The sequence below is a fragment of the Eleutherodactylus coqui genome, chromosome 3 (genome assembly GCF_035609145.1).
Source record: "Eleutherodactylus coqui strain aEleCoq1 chromosome 3, aEleCoq1.hap1, whole genome shotgun sequence".
Taxonomy (NCBI): domain Eukaryota; kingdom Metazoa; phylum Chordata; class Amphibia; order Anura; family Eleutherodactylidae; genus Eleutherodactylus; species Eleutherodactylus coqui.
Window position 1 is genome coordinate 116,771,837 of NC_089839.1, and position 27,571 is coordinate 116,799,407.

Genomic DNA, 27,571 nt, shown 5'->3' on the forward strand with positions numbered 1-27,571 from the left:
GCCTGCGCTGTACATGCTGCCTGATCTCTGCGCCTCCCCTGCTACCTGGCCCTCGGAACTGCGCCTTCTGCCACTAGCGCTGTCGGATGGGAAGTTTACCATCAGTTTGTCCACCAGCGCCCTGTGGTATAGCATCATTCTCGAACCCCTTCCCTCTTCGGGAATGAGAGTGCAAAGGCTCTCCTTATACCGTGGATCGAGCAGTGTGTACACCCAGTAATCCGTAGTGGCCAGAATGCGTGTAACGCGAGGGTCACGAGAAAGGCATCCTAACATGAAGTCAGCCATGTGTGCCAGGGTACCTGTACGCAACACATGGCTGTCCTCACTCGGAAGATCACTTTCAGGATCCTCCTCCTCCTCCTCCTCCTCCTCTGGCCATACACGCTGAAAGGATGACAGGCAAGCAGCATCTGTCCCCTCAGCAGTGGGCCAAGCTGTCTCTTCCCCCTCCTCCTCATGCTCCTCCCCCTCCTCCTCAACGCGCTGAGATATAGACATGAGGTTGCTCTGACTATCCAGCGACATACTGTCTTCCCCCGCCTCCGTTTCTGATTCCAAAGCGTCTGCCTTTATGCTTTGCAGGGAACTTCTCAAGAGGCATAGCAGAGGAATGGTGACGCTAATGATTGCAGCATCCCCGCTCACCATCTGGGTAGACTCCTCAAATTTTCCAAGGACCTGGCAGATGGCTGCCAACCAGGCCCACTCCTCTGTAAATAATTGAGGAGGCTGACTCCCACTGCGCCGCGCAAGTTGGAGTTGGTATTCCACTATAGCTCTACGCTGCTCATAGAGTCTGGCCAACATGTGGAGCGTAGAGTTCCACTGTGTGGGCACGTCGCACAGCAGTCGGTGCACTGGCAGATTAAACCGATGTTGCAGGGTGCACAGGGTGGCAGCGTGCGTGTGGGATTTGCGGAAATGTGCGCAGAGCTGGCGCACCTTTCCGAGCAGGTATGACAAGTGGGGGTAGCTTTTCAGAAAGCGCTGAACCACCAAATTAAAGATGTGGGCCAGGCATGGCACGTGCGTGAGGCTGCCGAGCTGCAGAGCCGCCACCAGGTTACGGCCGTTGTCACACATGACCATGCCCGGTTGGAGGCTCAGCGGCGCAAGCCAGCGGTCGGTCTGCTCTGTCAGACCCTGCAGCAGTTCGTGGGCCGTGTGGCTCTTATCTCCTAAGCTGAGTAGTTTCAGCACGGCCTGCTGACGCTTGCCCACCGCTGTGCTGCCACGCCGCGTGACACCGACTGCTGGCGACGTGCTGCTGCTGCTGACACATCTTGATTGCGAGACAGAGGTTGCGTAGGGGGAGGAGGAGGGTGGTTTAGTGGAGGAAGCATACACCCCTGCAGATACCACCACCGAGCTGGGGCACGCAATTCGGGGGGTGGGTAGGACGTGAGCGGTCCCAGGCTCTGACTCTGTCCCAGCCTCCACTAAATTCACCCAATGTGCCGTCAGGGAGATATAGTGGCCCTGCCCGCCTGTGCTTGTCCACGTGTCTGTTGTTAAGTAAACTTTGGCAGTAACCGCGTTGGTGAGGGCGCGTACAATGTTGCGGGAGACGTGGTCGTGCAGGCCTGGGACGGCACATCGGGAAAAGTAGTGGCGACTGGGAACCGAGTAGCGCGGGGCCGCCGCCGCCATCATGCTTTTGAAAGCCTCCGTTTCCACAAGCCTATACGGCAGCATCTCTAGGCTGATCAATTTTGCAATGTGCACGTTTAACGCTTGAGCGTGCGGGTGCGTGGCGTCGTACTTGCGCTTGCGCTCAAACTGTGGCGCTAGCGACGTCTGGACGCTACGCTGAGAGACATTGCTGGATGGGGCCCGAGGACAGCGGAGGTGAGGGTGTGGGTGCAGGCCAGGAGACGGTAGTGCCTGTGTCCTCAGAGGGGGGTTGGATCTCAGTGGCAGGTTGGGGCACAGGGGGAGAGGCAGTGGTGCAAACCGGAGGCGGTGAACGGGCATCGTCCCACCTTGTGGGGTGCTTGGCTATCATATGCCTGCGCATGCTGTTGGTGGTGCCTCCCCAGCTGATCTTGGCGCGACAAAGGTTGCACACCACTGTTCGTCAGTCGTCTCTGAAAAACTGCCACACCGTAGAGCACCTTGACCTCTGCAGGGTGGCATGGCGCGAGGGGGCGCTTTGGGAACCAGTTGGTGGATTATTCGGTCTGGCCCTGCCTCTACCCCTGGCTACCGCACTGGCTCGGCTTGTGCCCACACCCTGACTTGGGCCTCCGCGTCCTCGCCCTATAGGCCTACCCCTACCCCTCAGCTTGGTGTATTACCAGTGATTTGATTTCCCAGGCAGGAAATAAATTAGCACAAGCCTGCTGTTAAACGTAGCTGGCTGCGTATGATTTCTGTTTACGTTCTGCACCCACCACACACGTACCCAGAACGCTGAGGACTGTCAGAGGCAGGCCAAATAGAAGGTTTCCCTTTTTTTGGTAAAGAAAAGACCCACTGCGTATATTCAATCAATAATATATGTCTTCTGGCCCTGCAAATGTGTCACAGAACTGCAGGGTTGCAGAGTTATTAACTACAGCAGAGCGGTGATTTTTCCCAGGCAGGAAAGAAATTGGCGCAAGCCTGCTGTTAAACGTAGCTGGCTGCGTATGATTTCTGTTTACGTTTTGCACCCACCACACATGTACCCAGAACGCTGAGGACTGTCAGAGGCAGGCCAAATAGAATGTTTCCCTTTTTTTGGTAAAGAAAAGGCCCACTGCGTATATTCAATCAATAATGTCTTCTGGCCCTGCAAATGTGTCACAGAACTGCAGGGTTGCAGAGTTATTAACTACAGCAGAGCGGTGATTTTTCCCAGGCAGGAAAGAAATTGGCGCAAGCCTGCTGTTAAACGTAGCTGGCTGCGTATGATTTCTGTTTACGTTCTGCACCCACCACACACGTACCCAGAACGCTGAGGACTGTCAGAGGCAGGCCAAATAGAATGTTTCCCTTTTTTGGTTAAAGAAAAGGCCCACTGACTATATTCAATCAATAATATATGTCTTCTGGCCCTGCCTATACAATTCTGTCCCTGTAGTATTACTGCAGGGCACAATGCTCTGCACAGCCGATTTAAAAAAAAAAATAAAATAAAAATGCAACACTGCTAACAGCAGCCTGCACAGTTCTGCACACGGTTAAATGTGGCCCTAAGAAGGACCGTTGGGGATCTTGAAGCCTACACTCACTCCTAACACTCTCCCTGCCTAACCACCACTTCTGTCCCTGTAGTATTACTGCAGGGCACAATGCTCTGCACAGCCGATTTTGGAAAAAAAAAAAAAGGGCAACACTGCTAACAGCAGTCTCCACACGGATAGATGTGGCCCTAAGAAGGACCGTTGGGGTTCTTGAAGCCTACATTCACTACTAACACTCTCCCTACAGCAGCTCCGGCACCAGCAGCACTGTCCCTCAGCTAACTCACAAGGCATCTGAGGCGAGCCGCGGGAGGGGCCGACTTTTATACTCAGGTGACATCTGATCTCCCCAGCCACTCACAGCAGGGGGGTGGTATAGGGCTTGAACGTCACAGGGGGAAGTTGTAATGCCTTCCCTGTCTTTCCATTGGCCAGAAAAGCGCGCTAACGTCTCAGAGAGGAAACTGAAAGTAACCCGAACATCGCGTGGTACTCGTTAAGAGTAACGAGCATCCCGAACACGCTAATATTCGCCCGAGCATCAAGCTCGGACGAGTACGTTCGCTCATCTCTAGTGTTAACCATTTAGATGCCGTGGTCAGTGCTAACCGTGAAATGTAAGTGAATTGACAGAGGGACAGGGCTTCCTCTGTTCCCCAAATGGCTCCCATGTGACAAGATTGCTGGGTTACGTTTGGTTGCCATGGAAGCCTGAGGCCTTGTGAAGGCCCATAGGGGTGCAATGGAATTTTCTCAATTAACACCTTAGTGAACATCCATATGTGTTTTTACAGTAGTCACTAAGGAGTCTTAGGGTAGGCTATCATAAAGACATAGTGGCCTAGTCTAAGGCTGGCATGGGAATCCTATGCCAACAAAAGTCAGAACTCAGCTGTCTACTGACAGCTGGGCTTCTGCTCTAACAGGTGAGAACAGAGAAACCTCCGATCCTGGAATTTTAACGCATTACATGCTGTGATCACTACTGATTCATCCATCTTCTAAAAAGCTCAATAGAAAGCTACCAAAAAGTTGCATGTACCCCAAAATGGTACCAATGGAAACTACAAATCATCTAGCAATAAAAAAGACCGCATACAGCTCATTTGCTGTAAAATAAAATTGTTATGAATCTTGTAAAGGGCATGCAAATACAATTTTTAAAGGGTTTTTATTGTGCAAAAATAGTAATAAATAAAAAATAAAAAAATGTAAATTTGGTATTGCCATAATTCGTATTGACCCAAGAATAATGCTAACATATTATTTGTTCTCCACAGTAAGCGTTATTGCAATTGTACTGACCCACAGAATAAATGGTACTTTTGAAAAATGCAACTCATCCCACAAATATCAAGCCCTCAAACGGCTTTGTTGATGGAAATAAGTGATAATTTTTTTTAAAGCATGAAGGGTTAAAAAAAACCTGCTGGTCGTTAAGGGGTTAAAAGTTTATACTTGTCAAAACTAATATTTTCCCTCAAATATTTGTGCTCCCTACAACTCTGCTTGCTTACTCCTGTTTTTGCCATTTTCTCGGTTCGCCAATGCAACTCTTTACGTTGCATACACATTGTATTGTCTTTTGAGCTATGTATAAGAAACATCATGTTAGTGCAATCTGTAGAAATTGGTGGAAGTTGAATTAGCTGCTATTACAATTAACATGCCTATGGTACTTCATGGAATGGTAGAGTTGGAAGGGCCCTCCAGGGTCATCGGGTCCAACCGCCTGCTCAGTGCAGAATTTACTAAATCATCCCAGACAGATGTCTGTCCAGCCTCTGAAGACTTCAATTGAAGGAGAACTCACCACCTCGTGTGGCAACCTGTTCCACTCATTGATCCTCCTCACTGCCTAATATCTAATCTGTGTCTCCTCCCTTTCAGTTTCATCCCATAGCTTCTAGTCTTTCCTTGTGCAAATGAGAATAGGGCTGATCCCTCTGCACTGTGACAGCCCTTCAGATATTTGAAGACAGCTATTAAGTCTCCTCTCAGCCTTCTTTTTTGCCAGCTAAACATTCCCAGATCCTTTAACCATTCCTCATAGGACATGATTTGCAGATCGCTCACCATCCTGGTAACTCTTCTCTGAACTTGCTCCAGTTTGTCTTTTTTAAAGTGGGGTGCCTAGAACTGGACACAGTATTCCAGATGAGGTCTGACTAAGGAAGAGTAGAGGGGGATAATTACCTCACATGATCTAAACTCTATGCTTCTCTTAATACATCCCAGAATTGTGTTTACCCTTTTTGCTGCTGCATTACACTGTAGATATATTTGTTATTAGCCGTTTAGTTGCTCACGGCCCTCAGCGATCCTAAAGGCGAGCTCCTTCCATGTTTTTCGGTTTTACACTGCATCTTTCAGTTGTGTGATATCCATGCCAGTATCAGCTTTGATAGTATCAAGCCATTGTGTCCTTTGGCGGCCAGGTCAATATATATTTGACTGTGTCGCAATTATTTCACTTTCTCCACTCGTTTACTAAAAAAGCTGGAAGTCATGACAGAGTGTTAGATACTTATTACAATGGAAAGTTAAAAATATCGAAGAAATAATTAAAGAAATAATTATACAGAGTAATAAATCAAGCAGGCTTTCAGCAAATGTAGAGGCTTCATATTCATTCAATGTACATGAAAACTAACATTTCAAAACCATTCCAAAAATGTTACTTCTGAATTTAATTTATTTGGCACATATATACCCCCTGCAATCTTTACTAAATATTGCTATTGCATCCATCAGATCTAAGTGTTTATGCATCAGTTTAAATTAAAGCTCCACTTTCTTTGTGAAGCTTAAGGAAGTTATATTTGCGTAGCTCTTGCGAGTGTAGCATGATTAATTGTTGAAAATGAACATTTTTGGCTCTTTTACGAAGCTGTATTCCAATTCCTGCCAATAGTGGACCTGTCAGAAAGCACTATATAGTGACATCAAGTTACTAGTGGCCTTTGCTGTGCCTTTGTAACACTCACTACATTAATCTACAATGCTATGGGCAGGACTAAATTGTGGCTCATTCTGTTGACAGAAAGGTCAAGCAATTTAGAATGCACATTTTACAGTAAATAAACAATAAGTGTGAGCAATCAGTGAGTGTTACTTAATGGAACTGCATGCGCTCATTAACTGTTTAGTGGCTCCTTTCTGCAGTACAATATAGTGTTATACAATGTGTACTGTACTGGCTTCTACCTATGCCTAAATGAGTGGCTCCTTTGGACATCATGTAAGGATGGCTGGATTGCATTGTTACTGTACCATTTCTATGGTACAGGATCCCAAAGAAGGTTTCTGTCCTCCTCATACAGTAGAAAGTGATCCTGTTGCGTTCAGTAGCTCTTTTTGACATTTATATGTAATGAATTGTTTAATCTGTATTAGTTATGTTTTTCTTAGTTTGGATTGACATTTGGGGGCATAATGAGGTCACAATGTAAAAGTGAAAAAACACTGTTTTTATGTAGAGTGCTTTGTATTGCCTTTACATTGCCTATTTCTATGACTCTCTCCATCCAAGACCGTGGAACAGCTGTGTAAGCTGGTCAGTAGACCCCAGCCTTTTGATAGGTGAGAGTCTCGAAAATATGACACACCACACCTCTTATTGGAAGCAATGGGATGACACTGAAAGGGGGGAGACACAAATTAGATATTAGACAGTGAGGGGGATCAATGAGTGGAACAAGTTGCCACAAGCGGTAGTGAGCTCTCCTTCAATGCAAGTCTTCAGAGGCTGGGCAGACATCTGTCTGGGATGATTTAGTGATCCTGCATTGAGTAGGGGGTTGGACCAGATGAGCTTGGAGGTCCCTTTTAACTCTACTATGATATGATTCTATGCTCAAACGTTTGATATTATGTGGATAGTTGTCTTTGATGGGAACATGCCTTTAATAGGAGCTTGTTCAACATTTTTGACCCCTCAAGATTTCAGCACTAGATATACGATGGGGAGAGCAGCTGAAACATGCCTGTGTTGATGTTCATGTGCAGTGCTCTGGGCTCTTTTCATTGAACACTTCCCAACAATTTTCCTCTCCTTTTTGTGACGGCTCTAGCTGTCTCTTCATTGAATGCTATAGCCATCGCTCAAGAGCTGAGAGGAGGGGTTCGGGAGCGTTCAGTGAAGAGAGCCTAGGAAATGCCTCCATGGCACTTGCGATTTCGGCGTCAGGTGTTTTAAATCTTCTATTTCTGGCTTATACAGTTACTATGAACATTAACACAGTTTGGCCTCGGTCAGACGACCGTTTTTTGACGGATGCACGTCCGCAAATCACGTGACCGGGCCCGAAAAATCGCCGAAAAATCTGCAGCTAGCAGCGTTTTCAGCGAAACGGGCAGACACGAGGAATCACAGATCGCGGCTATCTGCGATTCCTTGTGTTCTCTATATGCGCTCAATGGGGCCGGCGGCAGCAGCGCCGACCCCATTGAGAACATATACTACAATGATCATTCTCCTCTGCCACAGCTGTAACAGCTGTGGCAGAGAAGAATGATGTTCGGCCATTGAATTCAAAAATTAAAAATATAAGCCCTTCCCTGAAAATCATCCAAAAATGTGTAAAAATAAAAAAAAAATATATACTCACCTTGTCCCTGCAGCCGGAGTTCAGCCGCGGCCGGCCGGCAGTTCCCCTGCACTGCTCTGAGTAGTATTCAGCAGTCGGGGATTTAAAATTTAAAATAAATCCCATTGCAGTGCCCTGGACAGCAGAGCTAACGTCAGATTAAATACAGATGGGCTTCGGCCAAGAATGTTTTCATTGTTAGAGGAGGAGGACGGGGATGTTTTTGAGGCAGTACGTGTCCTGTCCCCGTGTCCGTGGTTATATGCACCTTACCAGTAACCGCGTTGGTGGGATAGTGGTCGCGACTGTGGACCTATTAGCGCAGTTTTATGCCGTTGGTTTTCGCAATGTGGCCAGGATTAAGTGGGCCGTGGTGGGGGGCTTTCTTATTGTGTCGTTTAAGGTGACATTCTTGGACTGCCGCCAGACGGACCACTGCGAAAGCATTTGCCAAGAATGTTTTTATTGTTGGAGGAGGAGGACGGGGAAGTTTTTGAGGCAGTACGTGTCCTGTCCCCGTGTCCGTGGTTATATGCACCTTCCCAGTGACCGTGTCGCTGAAAAGTTGTCGCGACTGGGGAACCTAGTAGCGCGGCCTCGCCACCATCATGTCTTTGGGAAGCCTCCATTTCCACTACCCTGTAACATTGCAGTAGCAGCAGTATAGGCAGAGCCGAGAATTAGTAACATTTCAGCGGTAAGAGTATGCACAAACCCCTGTAACATTTCATTGGCAGCAGTGACAACAGACCCCACTAACATTTCATTTGCAGCAGTATACACAGACCCCAGTAACATTTCAGTAGTATCTGTATAGACAGACCCCAGTAACAGTTCAGTAGTATAAGTCTAGACAGACCCCAGTAACATTTCAGTTCCAGCAGGATTGACAGACCCCAGTAACATTTCAGTAGTATCAGTTGCGACATGCCCCAGTCACGTTTCAGTTCCAGCAGTGCAGACAGACCCCAGTAACAGTAACGTAGAAGCAGTATGGGCAAAGCAGCAGATAAACATTTCCCTGGCAGCAGTGTAGGGAGAGCAAAGTATTTGTAACATTTCAGTAGTAACAGTATAGTCAGACCCCAGTAACATTAACGTAGAAGCAGTATGGGCAGAGCCCACTATTAGTTACATTTCTGTTATAGCAGTATAGACCTGCCCCAGTAACATTTCCGTTAAAGCATTATGGGCAGAGCCCAGTATTAGTAAAATTACAGTAGTAACAGTATACACCAACCAAGGTAACATTTCAAGAGCAGAAGTATCGGCAGACTGAAGTAACATTTCTGTTGCTGAAGTATAGTCAGACCCCTGTAGCATTACTGTGGCAAAAGTATAGGTAGGCAGAACAGAGTTACATTTCTGTAGCAAAAGTGTAGGCCAACCCCAGACACAGTGGTGTACCATGAGTGCAGGCGAAGCCCATTAAAATTACTTGGATTACATTTTAGGTGAGGGCCCGAAAAATTGGTGTACCGACAGTACAAATGTACCCCAGAACAATTGCCGATGCCCAACCCAGAGGGCAGGCGAAACCCATTAATCGCTTAGCGTACTGTGGCTTAATTTTTAACTAGGCCTGGAGGCAGCCCAGTCTAAAAAACAATTGGTTCAGGTGGAAGTTTCAATGCTTTAATGAGAATTGAAACAGATAAATATTATTTAGAAAAGTTATATGAGCCTTTTGGCCCACAGAAAAATTGCCCATTCGCGGTGATTACGAGAGATTTCAGGAGGAGGAGCCGGAGGAGGAGGACGAATATCATACACAGATTGACAAAGGTCTTTAGGTAGCGCTGCTGTCCGCTGGTGGAGAACAGAAGTCTGGGGAAATCCAGGCTTTGTTCATCTTTATGAGTGTAAGCCTGTCGGCGCTGTCAGTTGACAGGCGGGTACGCTTGTCCGTGATGATTTCCCCAGCTGCACTAAACACCCTCTCTGACAAGACGCTAGCCTCAGGGCAAGCCAACACCTCCAGGCCACGTGTCCAGCTTTGACACCCAGTAGTTGTACGGAGCAGAGGCGTCACGGAGGACGGTGGTACGATCAACTGCGTACTTCCTCACCATCTTCTTACAGTGCTCCCTCCGACTCAGCCTGGACTGGGGAGCTGTGAGACAGTCTTGCTGGGGAGCCATAAAGCTGGCAAAGACCTTGGAGAGTGTCCCCCTGCCTGCGCTGAACATGCTGCCTGATCTCCGCGCCTCCCCTTCTTCTTGGCCCTCGGAACTGCGCCTTCTGCCACTAGCGCTGTCAGATGGGAAGTTTACCATCAGTTTGTCCACCAGGGCCCTGTGGTATTGCATCACTCTCAAACCCCTTTCCTCTTTGGGAATGAGAGTGGAAAGGTTCTCCTTATACCGTCTAACGCAAGGGTCACGAGAAAGGCATGCTAACATAAAGTCAGCCATGTGTGCCAGGGTACCTTTACGCAACATATGGCTGTCCTGACTAGGAAGATCACTTTGAGTATCCTCCTCCTCTTCCTCCTCCTCAGGCCATAAACGCTGAATGGATGAGAGGCAAGCAGCATGGGTACCCTCTGCAGTCGGCCCAGGTGTCTCTTCCTCCTCAGGCTCCTCCTCCTCCTCCACGCGCTGAGATATAGACATAAGGGTGCTCTGACTATCCCGAGACATACTGTCTTCCCCCGCCTCCGTTTCTGCCCGCAAAGCATCAGCCGCTCACCATCAGGGTGGACTCCTCAAAGTTTCCAAGGACCTGGCAGATATCTGCCATCCAGGCCCACTCCTCTGTCAAGAATTGAGGAGGCTGACTCCCACTTCACCGCCCATGTTGGAGTTGGTATTCCACTATAGCTCTATGCTGCTCATACAGCCGGGACAACATGTGAAGCGTAGAGTTCCACCGTGTGGGCACGTCACAAAGCAGTCGGTGCACTGGCAGATTAAACCGATGTTGCAGGGTGGCAGCGTCTGTGTTGAACTTGCGGAAATGTGCGCTGACCCGGCGCACCTTGCAAGTGTGGGTAGCCTTTCAGAAACCATTGAACCACCAAATTAAAGACGTGGTCCAGGCATGGCACGTGCGTGAGGCTGCCGAGCTTCAGAGCCGCCACCAGGTTACGGCCGTTGTCACACACGACCATGCCCGGTTGGAGGCTCAGTGGCGAAAGCCAGCGGTCGGTCTGCTCTGTCAGACCGTGCAACAGTTCGTGGGCCGTGTGCCTCTTCTCTCCTAAGCTGAGTAGTTTCAGCACGGCCTGCTGATGCTTGCCCACCGCTGTGCTGCTGCGCGACACCGACTGTTGGCGACGTGCTGCTGGTGACAAGTCTTGATTGCGAGGTAGAGGTTGCATTGGAGGAGGAGGAGGAGGAAGGTTTAGTGGAGGTGGCATACACTGCCGCAGATACCAGCACCGATCTGGGGCCCGCAATTCTGGGGGTGGGTAGTACATGAGCGGTCCCAAGCTCCACTAAATTCACCCAATGTGCCGTCAGGGAGATATAGTGGCCCTGCCCGCCTGTGCTTGTCCACGTGTCCGTTGTTAAGTGGACCTTGGCAGTAACCGAGTTGGTGAGGGTGCGTACGATGTTGCGTGAGACGTGGTCGTGCAGGGCTGGGACGGCACACTGTGAAAAATAGTGGCGACTGGGGACAGAGTAGTGCGGACTGCCGCCGCCATCATGTTTTTGATCACCTCAGTTTCCACCAGCCTGTAGGGGAGCATCTCCAGGCTGATCAATTTGGCTATGTGGACATTTAAAGCTTGAGTGTGCGGGTGCGTGGCGGCGTATTTGTGCTTTCGCTCCAACGATTCTCTTAGCGACAGCTGGACGCTGCGTTGAGAGACATTGCTGGATGGCGCCGAGGACAGAGGAGGTGAGGGTGTGGGTCCAGGCCAGGAGACGGTCGTGCCTGTGTTCTGAGAGGGGGGTTGGATCTCAGTGGCAGGTTGGGACCCAGGGGGAGAAGCAGTGGCGCAAGCTGGAGGTGGTGAACGGCCTTCGTCCCACCTTGTGGGGTGCTTGGCCATCATATGCCTGCGCATGCTGGTGGTGGTGGCTCCCCGGCTGATCTTGGTGCGACAAAGGTTGCACACCACTGTTCGTCAGTCGTCCGCCGTCTCAGTGAAAAACTGCCACACCTTAGAGCACCTTGGCCTCTCCACGGTGGCTTGGCGTGAGGGGGTGCTTTGGGAAACAGCTGGTGGATTATTCGCTCTGGCCCTGCCTCTACCCCTGGCCACCCCACTGCCTCTTCCAACCTGTCTTGCGGCTGCAATTGCCTCCCCCTCTGAAGACCTGTCCTCAGTTGGCCTATCACACCAGGTGGGGTCAGTCACCTCATCGTCCAACAGCCCTTCCTCCGAATCCTCTGTGCGCTCCTCCCTCGGACTTACTGCCCTTACTACTACCTCACTGATAGACAACTGTGTCTCATCGTCATCGTCCTCCTCACCCACTGAAAGCTCTTGAGACAGTTGCCGGAAGTCCCCAGCCTCATCCCCAGGACCCCGGGAACTTTCCAAAGGTTGGGCATCGGTCACGATAAACTCCTCCGGTGGGAGAGGAACCATTGCTGCCCAATCTGGGCAGGGGTCCAAGAACAGTTCCTGGGAGTCTGCCTGCTCCTCAGAATGTGTCATTTTCATGGAGTGAGGAGGCTGGGAGGAAGGAGGAGCAGCAGCCAGAGGATTCAGAGTTGCAGCAGTGGACGGCGTAGAAGACTGGGTGGTCGATAGATTGCTGGATGCACTTTCTGCCATCCACGAGAGGACCTGCTCACACTGCTCATTTTTTAATAAAGGTCTACGACGTGGACCCAAAAATTGCAATATGAAGCTGGGTACCCCAGAAACTGTCCTCTCTCCTACTCCCGCAGCAGCCGGCTGCGATTCACCTGGACCAGGAACTCGTCCTATGCCCACACCCTCACTTGGGGATTCCGCGTCCTCGCCCGCTTCCACGTCCTCTGCCCCTACCCCTACCCCTCAGCATGCTGGATTAAGAATCGAGCAGAGACACAGCGATGTAAAAATGTTTGTGAATTATTGCCGCGCAGTTGGTGGCTGCCAGCGGTAATATAACTCTAAATGAAGCCAGAGATAAATTATAAGGAAGGCTGCACACAGGCTAGGCTGTGAACTATGCAGTTTGGATGGGCGTGAAGTTACACAGGCCACGCAGGCAAATGCACTGGGTAAGCGTTAGCCGTAAAAAGGAATTAAAAAAAAAACTCCTTATTTTACTCTGCAATGCAGGCTGAGGCCAGGCAGTGTGTATTGCACTTTCAATCTATGGGCGTCGGGCAGACCGTGAACTTCTGAGACAGCACACGTATAACAGAGCGTTGTATAAAATGTGTGGTTTCTTGACGTACACTTAGAGGCAGAGTGAACTGAGGCGACGCAAAGTGCGGACAGAAAAATGTTTAAATGAAGGCTGCAGGCTAGGCTGTGCAATACAGAGGTACTACAACTCCCAGCAACCACGGAGTTAAATGCACACGGTCGCAGGTTGCCCTAAGAAGAACCGTTGGGGTTTGCCTGACCAATACTGCCCCTATACTCAAGTACAGACTGCAGCCTGAGAACGCTACAGCCTGCACGCCCGATATACATAAAAAAAAAATTGTGCAAAAGTGCTCATAGCAGCCACTACAGGTACTACAACTCCCAGCAACCACGGAGTTAAATGCACACGGTCGCAGGTTGCCCTGAGAAGAACCGTTGGGGTACTTGTAGACAGGATTCTACACTACCACTGTCCCTGCCTGACCAATACTGCCCCTATACTCAAGTACAGACTGCAGCATGAGAACGCTACAGCCTGCACGGCCGATATACATAAAAAAAAAAAAAAATGTGCAAAACTGCTCTCAGCAGCCACAACAGTAATGCACTAGGTGAGCTGTGGCCCTAAGAAGGGCCGTTGTGGTTGTTGAAGACGCTAACACTGTCCCTATAGCAGCAGAAGCATCAGCAGCACTTTCCCTGATCTCTCTTAGCATGTGTCTGTGGCGAGCCGCGGGCGGGGCTGATTTAAATACTCGGGGGTCACTTGATCTCGCCAGCCACTCACTGCAGGGGGGTGGGATAGGGCTGGAACGTCACAGGAGGAAGTTGTAATGGCTTCCCTGTGTTTCTATTGGCCAGAAAAGGGCGCAAATTTCTCAGGGAAGGAAATGTAATCAAGTGCCGCGTGGTGCTCGTCTCGAGTAACGAGCGTCTCGAACACCCTAATACTCGAACGAGCATCAAGCTTGGATGAGTGCGCTCGCTCATCTCTGCATGTGACGTTTTATGAGCTTTAATAACTGCTGCTTGGGTGATAATAAGCAGCTGTACAATGCAGAAAACCTAATGTAAGATATTGTGTCATTACAGGTGAAGGAGGTAACAAAAAATGCCAGCTTTGTAGTGCTCTATAATAATACTTCAGTACCGCATTACACATATAATATCTATCATCTCAATCCATTCACCCAACACAACATAAGTGTTTCCTGCATGAATGAAGTAGGCTGGTCCTTGCCAAGTTCCTGGATTGTGGCTAAAACAACTGAAGGAGGTAAGTGCTCTTACAATCTAGCTCTTATTTTCTTGCAGTGGCAAATAGATGAGGAATAGTTTGACCACCATTTCTTAAAATGCTCACACCAAGCCTACAGCACCTAGATTTTAGCTTTCTTAGAACAATCCATTGGTATTGCAAGTCCAATAAACATACAAAGCTCGTTTCTATTCTTTTGCATTCACAATGCACTGAAACAGAAAAACACCAGTGAAGATACATCCTTGAGATGTCCCTTGTTTGTCAAGTTGGTCTTAAGGAATGTGGTAAAACTAAACTTTAGAACTGACCCTACACACTGGGTAGCTGTAAGGTCCTACATTTAATTATGCATTTTATCTTATGATGACTTGTAGATCTTTACATAAAACCTTTAGGCTGGGTTCACACAGGGCGGATTTGCCGCGGTTTTGGCGCGGATTGCCGTTGCATATCCGCACTGCGGCAAATTTGCTGCGTTTGCAGTGCAATGCAGCACAAATGAGATTTGCCAAAAAGCTGTTCTCACAGTGCGGAAATGCAACTGCGGCGCAGTTTTCAAAGATGCTGCATGTTCATTCTACGGTCTTTTCCGCAGTGCTTTTTTGTCCATAGACCTCTATGGACGCAGCCAAATCCGCACCAAATACGTGGCAAATACGCAGCAAAAAGTAAAAAACCGCTTGCGGATTTTTACGCACGAAAATCTGCAGAAAAATCCGCAAGCCCAAATTAACCTTTGAAGCAGTTTTGCCGCAGAAGCAGTTCTTCTGCGGAAAAACCACAACGGAAAAACCGCGGCAAATCCGCCCTGTGTGAACCCAGCCTTAGAGAGAAACCCCTTTTGAACTGAAATTTTCCCTTTGTAATTATTTTTTTACCAAGTTCTTTCCATTAATGTCTTACATCTAATACATACAGTAAGTGAGGTAAAAATAGTAGAATTGAAGGTATGGAATAGATATATGACAAGAGAATTCCAACATAAAGCTGAGAAAAAAAGGGGGTCATTTCTCACAGGTAATTTTGTAAGGCTCTATGTTCAGGTTTCCATTCTGTTCATAGGAACAGAAAAATGGAAACTGCAACGGATCTGTCCTATGACTGAACTGAACGGCGGTGGATGATCCCATTGACTACAATGGAGTTGTCCAGTTTATGTTATGTTGTCCTGCATTTTCCTGGATGAAATAGTGTAGCATGCTATTTTGTTAAGGGCTTTTGGACAGATCTGCATTGGAAGCCCCAAATGGAGCCTTGATGAAGATATGAACAGGGTCTAAAGTTAGTATCTATGTTACGGCACTCTGCCCCCCTCACCGAAGAGACAACAGGTTTCGACAAAGACTTATGGCACCCCGTGCGACCCCTCCTTTTGCGATTTCCAGAGGACCGGTACCCCTTCTGTTCGACTGAGCAGGGGGGAGGGGGAGCACGATGGCTATGGCAGGACGGCCCCCACTGGGTTAGCTCCCCAGTGGCCCAATCGAATTGGGGGTTGTGCAACGCCAGCCACGGCATCCCTAGTACCATGTCTACCGACATTTTCTCCATCACCAGGAATGATAGACCTTCCGAATGGCGACCCCCCACCATGAGTTGTAACACTGGGGTCCTCCATCGTACCAAGCCCGAAGCAAGAGGAGTAGCATCAATGCTAGCAAAATGAATTGGCGTCTTCAGCGCCACAAATTCAGCCCTCAGGGACTCAACGAGACGCATGCTTATCAGGTTAGCAGCTGCTCCGGAATCAATAAACGCCTGCCCTAGGCGGGAGAAGTTCCGGAATCTAACCTGGCATGGTATCAGAAGTCTAGGACGTACCTGAGGTCCTAGGCGACTCTCCCTGCAGTCGCCTAGGACTGGAAGTCTTTCTGCCGATTCAGACTGTGGACGCTGAGGCCTCCAGGGGCAAGTTATCACCCGATGTCCAGCTTTCCCGCAGTAGAGACAGAGATTATGTAATAACCGAATCCGGCGTCGCTCCTTGGGGTCCAGCGGGTCCAGTTCCATAGGTTCGGGAACAGAGACTGGTACGGACGGGGAGGGAACAGGACAAATGACCTCCCTGACTCTATGGGTCGGTCTATCTTGCTTCCCAGCCCTGAGCCTCCTATCTGCCTTCACTGCTAACTCCATAGCCTCCTTTAAGGACCCGGGAACGGGATGGGAGATCAACAGTTCTTTGACCGTGTCTGAGAGACCTTGCATAAAAACGTCTTTCAGGGCACTATCGTTCCATGCAGTATCACCCGCATAGCATCTGAAATTGGAGCAATAATCCTCCACACAAAGCGACCCCTGATGCAGCGCCAGCAACCGCCAACCCCACTCGGTCCGGTTCATCGAAGATACCCCCGAGTTCCTGAAAAAAGGAGTCCACCGACTGCAGAGAGGGGGAACCCTCGGGAATGGAAAAGGCCCAAGTCTGGGCAGAGCCCCGCAGCAGGGACATTATAAGCCCGACCCTCTGGACCTCCGAGCCGGAAGAACGGGGACGCATCCGAAAAAACAGGCGACACGCCTGTTGGAAAACGAAAAACTTGTTCCTCTCCCCAGAGAACACCTCGGGAAGAGGGCACTTGGGTTCGGGACAGGTAGAGGCGTTCTGCTCCTGCGACAACGCCCACTGCTCCTGGGCCACCATGCGAGCTGACAAATCCCGGATCACCGGCACCAGGTCTTGCAGCTGGTTTGCAAGGGCGCTGATCGCCGCCATGAAAAGAAAAACAATATTTTAAGGGCCAGTTATTATGTTACGGCACTCTGCCCCCCGAGCGCCAAGTGGGATGCCCTGACCTTCCCGCACCCCACTGTCCCTGCCTACTTGCCTCGGCCCTGGCTAACCCCAGGCGGACAACTGGACGGCGGTCCCTGCACTGGCTAGGGACCTGGCGGCTGACAAGCAGGAAACTACCTAATGGGGGGAACAGAGTGCCGACAGAGGAGGCAGGTGTAACAGACCAAACAAACTGACAAGGCTGGAGATGGAGCTCACAGGCAAACTGGCAGAGTGCTGGATAGCAACTAGTGCTGACTGGGCCAGACTAGATTAGAGGCAAACAGAACCAACAAAAACAGACTGAGTAATAGGGGAGCTGACCGAACACTAGGGACTGACTGAGGAGAACCGCAGACAGACTGGCTAGGTGCATGCAGAACCAATAACTGGCAATGAGCTCAGTTCACCGCCAGTCTTTTAACCACAAGGTTCCGCCCAGGGGCGGAGAGTGGGAGGAGGCAACTCCACCCACTGCTGTATAAGAAGCACAGAGGAGTGTGGGCGTCACCCTACGGGCGGGCACGCCCACGCCGCCGCCCACTGGCCAACCCAAGCTGCTGGGATGACCTCGACACAGGGCTCCAGGCTGCTGGAGCCGACGCCGGAGCGACGCGCGCCGACTGCGGGACCCCATGCCGCACTGTATGGTAACAATCTAGAGATGAGCGAGTATACTCGCTAAAGGCAATTGCTCGAGCGAGCATTGCCTTTAGCGAGTACCTGCCCGCTCGAGACAGAAGGTTCGCGTGCCGGCGCCGGGGAGCGGTGAGTAGCGGCAGTCAGCAGGAGGGAGCGGGGGGGAGAGAGGGAGAGAGAGATCTCCCCTCCGTTCCTCCCCGCTCTCCCCCGCAGCTCCCTGCCCGCTGCCGGCACCCGAACCTTCAGTCTCGAGCGGGCAGGTACTCGCTAAAGGCAATGCTCGCTCGAGCAATTGCCTTTAGCGAGTATACTCGCTCATCTCTATTAGTATCATATTCAGTTTTTGATGTAGTTTTTTGAGCGAAACCTGAGTGCATCCAAAGAGAAAGAAAAGTATAAAGGAAGAAGCTCATATGTCTCCTCTCTTTTGTATATCCACTCCTATGCTAGGCTCAAAAACCTGCCACAAAATCTGCATGTGTGATTCTAGCCTGATAGTGACTACAGCAAGTGCAGCCATACCAGTTGTCACCTTTGAAGGAGTTGTTCCATGAAATTCATTTATTCCCTATCCAGGGGATAGACGATAACTAGGTAATCGCTATGGGTATGCGTCCGCTGATCAGGAGAACATGTACGACCATCACTCCATTCATTTGTGGACACTCCGAATACCCATTGTCCTGATCAGTTGGATCCTGGTGGTTGGCCCCAAATAATCAGCTATTTATAACATAACCTGTAAATAGTGGATAATAATTTCATGAGTGAAACCATGTAATCTGACACCTCAGCAACTGGATTGGGAGCTGTCATTATGTCACTGTGTTCTAACAAAGGGAGAGTTTTATCTGTTTTGGAGAAAAGTAGTCAAAACTCACTGAACAAATATGGCTGTATTTTTTGATGGCGCTTTTGCAAAGATATCTGCACAGCAAAACTGAAAATGCTAAAAGCTCTGTAAGTAAAAAAAATAAATAGCAATAGTGGAATATTAGTGGAGAAACTAAGACATGAGCTGCAATTGCAATGAATTATTAGAGATAGGAAATAAGTTTAAAAATTGTTGGAAAACATAAACATCACTCATTATCTTTATCAAGAAACAGCGTAGTTCAGACAAAGCTTTCATTTTTAATTGTATGATTTGGAATAAAACCCACTAATAATATTTAACTATTAAACTGTTATGTTTATTATCTGTTCTGGCTAATTATATGAAGTTTTGTTTGTAGCTCCTTCCACTGCTCCTCAAAACATCACAGTAATTACAAATGGCTCCTACCCGTTGACGGTCACATGGACACAGCCACTTCTAAGTGTTCAAAATGGAGCTCTACTGGGTTATAAAGTAAAGCTTATATGCAACGTCAATGGAAATAAAGTAAGTAAAATTAGGTCTCTAAATTATTGATTTGCTTCTCTAGTTTGCAATACTATTAGTATTAGGGTGCCTTTCCACTTGCGTTTTTTAACGCTGCAATATCACTGCGTTTTGTTAACGCGATTGTCAATGGGACTTTCTAATGTTAAAAACACATCGCACAAAAATCACAGCCGCACAATTTTGTGCGTTGCGTTTTTAACATTAGAAAGTCCCATTGACAATTGCGTTAAAAAACGCAGCGATATCGCAGCATTAAAAAAACGTAAGTGGAAAGGCACCCTTATTCTGATTGCCAGATTGGAGTCGGGAAGGAATTTTTTCCCTTAAATGGGGAAAATTTTCTTCTACCTCATTGGGGTTTCTTTTTGCCTTCCTCTGCATCAACAATGGGGGTTAGTAGGCTGAACTGGATGCACATGCCTTTTTGGGGGGCCTTACATGCTATGTTACTACTATGTTAATAGCATTTCAATATGCAGATTGAAATACAGCGTGGTGTTTTTAGAGATTTATTAAAAATAGTAGACCAGTAATAATTGAGTTAACGGAATACACTTAGTGGTGGTATGAGAATGCAACCCAGCTTCAAGCAATCCATTTACAATTGTTCATGCAATGACTCTAACTCCAACTGCTGCTCGGATTTGTGCAGCATTTGCCTGTCTATCAGCAACTGCCATCCACAAAATTTGGAGGTCTTCATGTACCGTTGTCCTTCTGTGTGGACCTGTAAAAGGTCTGCAACTACTTGAGCTTTCCTTTGTCCATTGAGTTATCACTCTCTGTACTAACATTTCACTGTGGATAGTCCTTCAGAGATTTCACGATATGATGCCTCCATTTTGAACATGCCAATTGTCCAACCTTTCTTAAAGTCAGACATTTGGGTGTACAGAGTTCGAATTCTACAATTTGGCACACGTGGTCACCAAAAAGCTGTGGACAAAAAAAAAAGACCTTCTTCCTTAACACTTTACGTCTTATAAACTAAAACATGGTAGAATTCTGCATAAGAAAGGACCCCATAATTAGGATACTAATACATGTATTTCATCCAATTTTTAATTATTCAATACCTCCATATTGAGAGACTTTGATCCATGTTTAATACATTTTCTGCAACTTTGTCTGGGTATAAGATTTTCAATTTCCACCAACTGCATTTGATATTACAATAACTATATATTTTTGGTATCATATTTTTTTTAGCAAAAAGTAGCACTCTATAAAAAGATTTTCACCTTTAGGCCCCCTGTCCACGGCTGACGCTTTCCATAGCATTGCTATGGAAAGCCCCGGCACTTGTCCACAAGCGGAGAATAATTTCAATTTGCCCCGATTCTCGACGGACAGCCTATGTATCAGATAGGGCTGACTGGCAGAGATTCAGCGGCGGCTCCTGCTCCTGGGCGTCGATCTGCCATGGGACTTCGCATCGCTCGTGGACAGCCGGCCTTACTGAAGTGAGTTGGAGTACAGGGCAGCAAAAGATTCACAGACAAATTCATTCTGTTTAAGGCTGATGTACACTCACTGTCAAAAAAAAGAAAATAAAAAAAATCAAGCTAGAAGAAGTTCCCATTCTGCAGCAAAACTCAGCACGTAGTTAAATCTCAGGCAGATATGCAAATAATTAGAGTTGTGGCGTGACTAGATGAACGATCTTGCCACCTGAGGCCCTAAAAACGGTTCTACCCTTGGCCTAAAAAAAGGGTCTCCGAGACTCCTTTTGTGTAGTGACCTTTTTTCTGCTTGTGTAGAGCTTGTTGACCCCTCAACACCTCTACAATGCAAAGAGATTTCGCCCAGTTACAGTATTTGAGAGGGGACACATTATTATAATGCAAGAAGCTGGATGGTCATATCAATGAATTGCCCGCCACCTGTGCCTTCTGACCAGAAGGTGTTGGAACCAGTGGATGTGTGAGGGCGCATAAGGTGTCCAAGCTCAGGATACTCTTGACAGACCACCAGTAGAGAGAATCACAAGCAACTCCAACTGTTTCGTGTCTATTATCCAGAGACAGGTGGCACCATTGTTATAGACTCCTGTGTCTGTTGGAACCATTTCCAGGCACTTGGCTACAGGACATTTTCTCTCACAGTGCTTACATATACGGTCTTTGACACCCACTCACCAACGCTTCCGTTTGCAGTGGTTTCATTAATGATGAAACTGGACTGCTATGGAGTGAAACCATGTTGTCTTCAATGATGAATCCAGGTTTAGTTTGGGCAATGATGACGGCCATGTTCGTGTCTGCATTCCTAGGGGTGAGCGCCTCAATCCTGCATTTTCTGTGGAGCAGCACACTGCCCCCTGCTGGTGTGATGGTCTATGGGGTTATTGCATATGACAGTCAGTCACCCCTAGTAGTCATATGAGGGACAATGATAGCTTATCAATATGTTCAGGACATCCTGCAGCCACATGTGTTGTCTCTGATGGAGCCTTTTAAGAGTAATTTTCCAGCAGGATAATGCTCGGCCGCACACCAGGGTATCACAGGAATTCCTCCACAAGATTGCCACACTTCCGTAGCCTTCCTGGTTGCCAGATTTATTGCCAATTGAACATGTATGGGACAATCTGGAAGACCTCTTCGGCAGCCTAATAGTTTGAGCGATCTATACGCTCAGTTACTGCAAATGTAGACTGTTATGCTACAGGATACCATAAGGAAACTGTATGCCTCCAAGCCTGGCCATATTACATCTTCTATCCAAACTATAGACGGTACAACGGGGTACTAGAACCTCCCTTCAAAGGGTCAATTTTCTGCAATAAATGATGCTTTTGCTCTGATATTGTAATCATTTACTTTTATCAACGTTACACATAGAAAGTTTCATTCCTTTCCAACATCTTCTATGTGCTTGATTTTTTTGATAATGAGTGTAAAAACAAAACAGAAAATGGAAGAATTCCACTATTTGGTTTTTGTTGCATGGTCATATTTCCTTGTTGTTCATATTTATATTCTGCACCTCATTGTAAATACATGCACAGTCTTTGTTTGCTTGAAAGTCTTACAATAGAGGAACCATGTCACAATATGTGACCAGAGAAAAAGTTGATGTTTCAGCTGGTGACTAAGGGACTTCATGTATTCTTCCGTTCTGTTCTTAGAATAGCTTGCTTAGCATTTTCATCTCGCTAAACAACAAAATGTGGTTAGCCACCAGCAATGCTGTTAAAAACTTTGTTCCAGTGTTGCAATGAAAGAAAAGTTGTTTCATGACGCCCTGCTCCTCATGATCTGATATACTGTGTAAAGCTGGTTTCCAGTGTCATCACTTCAGCACTGTTCACATTTGTAGTGCAATGTTGATAATATTTATAAACTTTTTATATATACACATGTATCCACAAACTCTACAGTCTAGGCCGCATACACACTGGCGGATGGTCCACACGGCTCGCCTTCGGATATGCGCAGTACAGATTCTATTTTTAAACTCCTGCTTTTCCTGCAGAATCAGAGTTGGATGGCTTCATTGACTTCAATGGAAGTTGTCTGTACGGAAGCGCATGAAAATGGAGCATCTTGTGATTTTTAATCTGCAATTGGTTTCTGCTTGTGTGCATGAAGAATCATTTTTGCATAGCATGCTATGGAGGGTTATTGCTGTGAAATCCAGAGGCAGACACCCGCTCTTGATTCCGCAGCAAAAATCCACCCATGTGCATGAGGCCATACAGTCTAATTTGCTTACCACCATCTATTACACGCCACAATAATACAAATTTCATACAAATTAATTGACCATTATATGGGAGAACCTACAATAAACTCATGCAAACACAAAGTGAATATTCAAACTCTGTAGATTTTTTAAGGTCATACATGATCCCATGCACCCAATGCTACATGGAAGGTATGCTAATATGTGAACTACAAATTCTCATATGATAAAAATTTTAGGAAACGTTATAATTTCAATCAACACAGACCTGGTCCATTCCTTTTCTAGAGCTTTATATTTAATTTGAAACTATTATTTCTCTCCAGTCTGCCCCATTTTCCATGCATTTACCCAAATTCTTATAAATGTCTTTCCTTCCTCCTTTATGCCCAATTATGGCTTGATAATCTACCACTAGTACAAGAATTCCTGGCTACATTACGGATCCCAAGGCCCTGTTTTAGATAAATGAGAATGGTCTGCTCACTATTTTTGGATTATCATAGATGTTTCCTCTCGTTATACAATTACTCCACATAGTGGAGCCATTAATGTCCTCAGACATCACCTAAATGCTTAAAGCATCTGTTCAGATGAAGTAAAATAGTAGACATTACATCTTTTTTACTTTTTCACAATCTTTTTGTGTTTGTCAAATTTTTTTCTTCAGGTTTGTGGTTGCCCCGTGGCCTCCTAATTCTCCCCGTCCCTCTCTAATCTCTATATGTTTCTATGGGAGGAGTCTTGTCAATATGCCTCCCATATCCCGTTTCTGCTAAAGTTCCGTTGTTGTGGGTGATATATAGACGACCTCCTCCTTATCTGGCAGGATTCCCCCAGTTTTGTTTCCTATCTCAATAATAGTTTTGGTCTCTATTTTACTTTTCATCAACATTTTGTCTCTCTCTTTTCTTGATGTCTTTCTCATTGGAGACCTTTTATCAATGAAAACTAAAACTAGCCTCCTCGGGCAACTCCTTATTACATACATAGAGCTGCCACCCCTTATGTGGTTAAGGATCTCCCAGTAGGAGAGTTTATTAGAGCCAGAAGGACATGTTCATTGGAAAAAGATCATAATCCAGTGTTGTGTTATTTCTGACAGGTTACCACAGCAGGATCATAAATAGGGCCAAACATATAGCAGCATCAATAACCAGATATGACTATTTGGCACAATCTAAACAACAATCCAATTGTTTGACACAGTTCAGACAACATCGGAAACACCTGATACTTGTTTGAACAAGCAAACAATGTCAGAGTCCGCTTTTTTCTCAGACAGACAGTTTATACAGGTAGATACATCGTTGGCTCGTTCAAATGAGAAATGGTTCATTTGTTCAGTTTGCTGTATAAGTGACTGAGAACAACTGACTGGTCGGTATTTAAACCGAAAGAGAAGTGAACGAGCCAACGATGATTTTCTGTCTACATAAAATGAATGTCAAATGAAAGGCGAACGTCTTTTGATCATTGGCTGGGTCTACACCAAACGATTATTGTTCATTTTCACTCATTTGAACAATTTTTGGATGATAATCGTTCCGTGTAAAAGGACCTTAATTTTTCCTATTTTTTTCTACTAGTTGTAGAGTAAATGTTTTTGACATTAAGCAAATCATATTAAAAATCTCTCTATTCTTATGTATGATGATTCCCTTGCCCAAATAGCTCCTAGTTTATACAATTATACTACTCTAACATCTCAAAATTCACTCATGACTGAGGCTAGATTCACACAAAGGTATGCTTATTTGTGCATGCATGAGCGTAGTGTTTTTGCGAAACGAATAATGTTTTTTTGTGTGCGCATCGGTGTGTTTTACTGTACCATTTGCATCTGCCAGGCATGTTCATTGGCACACAGCAAATAGTCTAATGAGGTCCAGATGTGTTCTTTTTCTATTGGAATTACAACATAATTACACATTTTATCCTTCTATGGGAAACGTTAGTGTGCAAATGCACAGGAAAATAGGGCATGCTGCATTTTTTTATGCAACTGAAATGCGCAGGAAAAATACGTAAATGTAAATGAGCCCAATAAATTCAATGGATTTTATAAACTGCGTATTGTGTTTGCAAATTTTGGTTGTTTCAGATGGGCCCAATCAGGATGTGCTCTGTGCTTTTTATTAAAACAAACATTTTCTTCTTTTCCAACATCCCATATTTTTTCATAGCTGATCTTGCGCTATTCCGCATCGGGAGCCGGCTGTCACTAGTAGCCAGCCTCCCACTGCAACAGCGGGGCTCATCGGAGATGCGCTACCCGCTGTTAGATCGCGGCAGGGAAAGGGTTCACAGAGGGACCTCTGTGACTTCAGCTGGCTCTCGCGATGTTATCGCAGAGAGCCCGGCTGGTTGCTATGGCAACAGGATGCCAGATACCGGCGTCCTGTATTGCCATTGCCTAAGATCGCTGTAATAAGCGATATCGTAGTGATCATCAGTGCTGTAGTGTAAGTCCCTCAGAGGGACACAGATGTTGTAAAAAAAATAATAATAATAATGTACAAAAAATAAAAATGTAAAAAAAAAACCAACCCATTTTTTTATGCTTTCTCATATTAGCATAAAAAAAAATTCACACATATGTGGTATCGTCGTGTTCGTAAAGACCCGTACAATAAATTGAACATGCTTTTTATCCTGCACGGCAAAAAGCGTTTAAAAAAAAAACGCTAAAAAAACTGAGGCAAAATTAGCATTTTGCCTCCCAAAAAACGCAATAAAAGTGATTAAAAAAACGTATGTACCCCAAAATGGTACCAAAAAAACTACAGCTCATCTCGCAAAAAAATAAACCCTCATAGAGCTCCGTCCATGGAAAAATAACAAAAGTTATAGGACTTTGAATGCAGTGATTTTAGAAAAAAATAATAATTTCCAAAAAAGGGTTTTTATTGTGGAATAGTGGAAAAACCTAAAAAAGAAAAAAGAATTTTGGTATCGTGGTAACCGTACCGGCCCGCAGAAAAAAATGTAGTGTATCATTTATGCTGCATAATTACCGCTTAAAAAAAAAAATCTATGGCAGAATTGATGCGTTTTCTCTCCCTACGATCATAAAAAAAAAAAAAAAAAAAAAGTTTTACAATATAGTCTATGTACCCAAAAAATAAAAACTACAGCCCTTATACGGCCGCGTTGACAGCAAAATAAAAAAAGTTATGGCTTTTGAAAAATGGAGATGAAAAAATACCTAAAATCGTTTGGTCCTCAACGCCAAAATAGGCCATGTCCTTAAGGGGTTAAAAGAACCTAAATAAAAGTTGCATTTAATTTGAAGAGTCATTTTGAACATACAGAAGAACTGATCCAGATCCTTTCCGTAAAGATACATCCATGATTGTGTGTAAGAGATGCTGTCTGTTGAACTACAGTATATTGCTTGTTACTTGTGAAAACCATCTTTATTGTAATTCCCCTATTATCATGTGCCCCATTTCCTAATATTGCTTCTAATGAGAGATTCCACTATATCAGCACAAATAATAGAGAAGTGCTGTAATATCACTTTTATTGTCATGCCACACCATGCACTGAAAAATGGGAAAATCCTACCTTACAGAAAGAGGTTGAATTTCTGGAATTAGGGGAGAATTGAAAATGCTGCTAGTTTGGACCAGTTTATAGATGATTTCTTCTCACATTGGTGATAATGGTTGTTTTCAACATTTGGACTGTTTTCAACATTTGTGAACTATTGTCTTTTTATTATTTGTTCTAAAACCAGGCACGCTTTATACAGCTTGGTTGTAAAGGAGAATTGTGAACTCTTCGTTTTGGATGTAGGGAGGTTTCACATCTGCATTGGGGGCTCTGTTTTCCTGCCCCATTTGGGGAGCAGAAAATGGGAATTCCTTGGCTGAAGGGCACTGTCGTATGATGGAGCTACACAGGAGCGAATGGACCCTATTGACTATAATGGGGTCCGTTCGCTTTTCACTCAGTTACCTGACTTTTTGCTGGAAGAAAAAGCGCTGCATGCAGTGTATTTTCTACCAGTATTTTGTGCTGGATCTGCAACCGATCCTCCAACCAGATTCCAAGGCAGATGTGAAACCACCCAAAGAGGTTTTCAGATCGTTCTTACACTTCAAAGTTGCAAGCTGTCCTGTAAAACATTCATACATCTGGATTTTCGAACCACATATGTTCTTCTCACGACTAGTCGTAAGGAAATTTGTGAAAAAATTGTGATTTTTCTGTTGCATTGTAGGATTTGATAGTGGTTGTTAAAATGCTACTGATAACATAATGACGTTCAGTGTTATTCTAAGCAGCAGCATTGTAGACTGATAAAAGAAACCCCAAGTGTGAAAATACCTTTCTGGGTGGGAGTGTAAAAAAAAAAACAAACAAAAAAAAAACCCCAAAAAACTCATGTGCATCCTTTTGTGCATCAGAAATAAAATGGAGGAATTAGTAGTCCCAAGAGTGCGTGGAAAGAGTGCAATTTTGTAAAAGATAACAAGTGCCGCTATGGTAAATACCTCAGTAGGGTTAACGCTCGAAAAACTTGGGTGAGGAATGTATTTTTCATTGCTATCCCGTGTAAGGCCTGTGTCACAGAGGTATATTTGCACAGCATTTTATGTCCGCAAAAATTTGCATACAATTCGCAGTAAATAAAACCCATTGATTTAAATGGGTTCGTTCACATAAGCATATTTCGTATGCGCAAAAACATGCGCACCATGTTTTATTTTCCTGTGCATACATGTATTGAACTAATTAACTTAATTGCAATCTTTGGGAGCATGTTTGCATGTTTTTTTGCGTTCGCAAGG

At 46.0% G+C, this 27,571-nt stretch overlaps 1 protein-coding gene across 1 annotated transcript in view; it reads left to right on the forward strand.

Moving 5' to 3' along the window:
- MERTK (MER proto-oncogene, tyrosine kinase) overlaps positions 1 to 27,571 on the forward strand; it is a 151,171-nt gene that overhangs the window by 55,709 nt on the left and 67,891 nt on the right. The window contains exons 7-8 of the mRNA XM_066595993.1: positions 14,112 to 14,295; positions 18,934 to 19,082. Of these exons, the coding sequence (XP_066452090.1) occupies positions 14,112 to 14,295; positions 18,934 to 19,082 (333 nt within the window). The remainder of the gene's footprint in view (positions 1 to 14,111; positions 14,296 to 18,933; positions 19,083 to 27,571) is intronic.